The sequence below is a fragment of the Fukomys damarensis genome, unplaced genomic scaffold (genome assembly GCF_012274545.1).
Source record: "Fukomys damarensis isolate Sample0158 unplaced genomic scaffold, DMR_v1.0_HiC HiC_scaffold_15, whole genome shotgun sequence".
NCBI lineage: Eukaryota > Metazoa > Chordata > Mammalia > Rodentia > Bathyergidae > Fukomys > Fukomys damarensis.
In genome coordinates, this window is record NW_022900927.1 from 337,137 (window position 1) to 339,504 (window position 2,368).

Sequence of the window (2,368 nt, forward strand, 5' to 3'; positions counted from 1 at the left end):
CAGCCCACCCGCAGGCCAGGGGGAAAAGTGTGTTCGTTGGTATGAGTCCTTACCTGGCTCAAGTTCAGAAATAAAGAGTTGTCAGTGATCACTTGACATTTTCTTTGTGTTCATTTCATTTTCTGTTCACTTGCTGTTTACTTTCTTCCTGGAATATATTTTAAAGTATTGATTTATTATTTCTTGATGTGGACCACAATTGAGTTGCTCTCCTTTTTTCATAAATTATTGAAAACTCAAGTATTAAAATTCTTTCACACTTAAAATATATAAAGAATTTGAGAAAAATGTGTTAAGCATTTCATTTGTTGCTGTAATGTCACTAAGCGAAGTATTCCAAGTGGTGACTACAGAATACTTTGAAATTGACTGGTTTTAATTACACTTTTCATCAATTACATTAATTAGTCGGCTTCTCCACACATAATATAATAATTGACCAGACCAGTGTTCCATACCGTACTTGTGGTAGACATAAATTAAATTAAATAGTACTTTGTTTACAAGTATTGTACTCAGCTTTAGTGTTAGATCCCTGCTCCCCTGTAAGGCGGGTGTCATTTATCTATATTTACTTTTTGTTTTGCTTGATGGATTGTTTTGTGTTTCTGTGCGGTTTTTGTTTTGTTTGTTTGTTTTTACTTTTATAATTATATTACAGCTCCACACCAGCATCTTGCAAGTTTCAATTCCTTCATTATTGCCAGCCTCCATAGGCATGGAAACTGCTGAAAAATCAAAGTTGCCTCCTAAGCCAGAGACTTCATTTGAAGAGAAGTATGTCATTCACAGTTTAACACTGCAGTATAAATATTCAAGAAGACATGTGCAAGGGGACCTTTAATATATTATTGAAGTATAAAGTGTGAAGCAGGAAATAATGGGAACTAAGCCTGGGAGATAAGGTAGCCAGGTTAGAGGGGTGTTTTTAAGAACTTGAATTTTACTTCCTAAGTCATCAAAGGATTGTAGTAGGAGAGTAACAGCTATGTTCCAGAAAGCTGTTTTGACGATGACTATGAAGGAAATAGAAAAGCGATATAGTAGTTTCCATATAGGCAAATACATTTTTTTGCCAGCATATTTCCAAATTAATTGTCTAATTGTACTTTAGGCCAAATAAATAATTTTTTAATAATAAAAATATCTTCCTTTGCACATGTTTTTTGGTTTTGACAGTGCTGTTCACTTAGAATATGCACAGTACCTGACCTACAATGGTTCAGGATAACAATGTTTCAACTTTACAGTGGCACTTTTTTTTTTAATTTTCAGAATAACATTTAATGAATTATAGTGCTTCATTATAACATAGGCTTTGTGTTAGATAATTTTGCCCAACTATAAACTAATGTAATCATTCTAAGTATATACAAGGTAGGATAGGCTCACCTATGTCATTTGGTGGGTTAAGTATATAAGATATGAAGAAAAAAATCTGAGAATATTTAAGTTTAAAAGTTATTATAGTAAAAGACATTACCTCCAAACCCTCTCAGAATACTTCCCCTTACTTGAAACACACTTACCAAATCGTTGCTTCCACTTTTTAAGGCAGTTCTGAAGTCCTCTTTTGTGAATGTCCTTCTTTGAACTGTTTTGGCTGCCATGATGTCCTGAATCAGTTCAAAACATTTATGAGATTTCTATATATAACAACTTTACAGTGTGTCTGCATCTCCTTTATTGAATGGATCTGGCACCATTCCACTTCTAGCTCTTCCCAGAGTCAGAATGACCATATGCTTTGGATCAGTTCTGGACTTCAAAGTAGCCATGAGAGCCCAACCAAAGGAACAAAAGAGGGCTGCCAGAACTGCGTTAGCCAGTGGCAAGCATGATGGGATACGTGTCTTCAAAGTGAGGGGGAGTATTTTGAGGGGAATTAATAGCAATGTGTCTTTTGCTGTAATAATTATTTTTAATTTTAACATTCACCATCCTTTGTGATTATATCTTGTATTAAGTGCATTTTTTAACTTACTAATATTTTCGACTGAAGTTGGGTTTAACACCATTGTGAGTCTATTATCTGTGTGGTCTTTTATTCATGACATTAGTAAATCCCTTTTGCTTGTTTGTTTTAGTGATGGAAAAATAACCCTTGGTGCTGCTGTTGAAACCCAGCTGGGTGATAGTCTTTTGTAAGTTATAATCAGTATTAAGAATCAACAACTGGTGTGAATAATCTGCAATAATACAGAAGATCCTAATAAGATTACTGACATTGAGAAATGGGAAGAAAGGAGCTAAAAGTGTAGGGAAGGTGGGATGGGTAGGGGAAGGGTAATAAGGGAAAAGAAAAAAATGAGAGATAATGAAAAGATGGAAATAAAATGGTTGTAGATGGGGAGGAGAGGAGGGGGTG

General features: G+C 34.7%; 1 protein-coding gene across 7 annotated transcripts in view; it reads left to right on the top strand.

The window, feature by feature from the left end:
* Ppfibp1 (PPFIA binding protein 1) overlaps positions 1-2,368 on the top strand; it is a 112,247-nt gene that overhangs the window by 92,777 nt on the left and 17,102 nt on the right. For all 7 annotated transcript variants that reach the window (XM_033763518.1, XM_010628996.3, XM_010628994.3 and 4 more), the window contains 2 exons: positions 662-777; positions 2,088-2,144. In XM_033763518.1, coding sequence (XP_033619409.1) covers positions 662-777; positions 2,088-2,144 — 173 coding nt within the window. The remainder of the gene's footprint in view (positions 1-661; positions 778-2,087; positions 2,145-2,368) is intronic.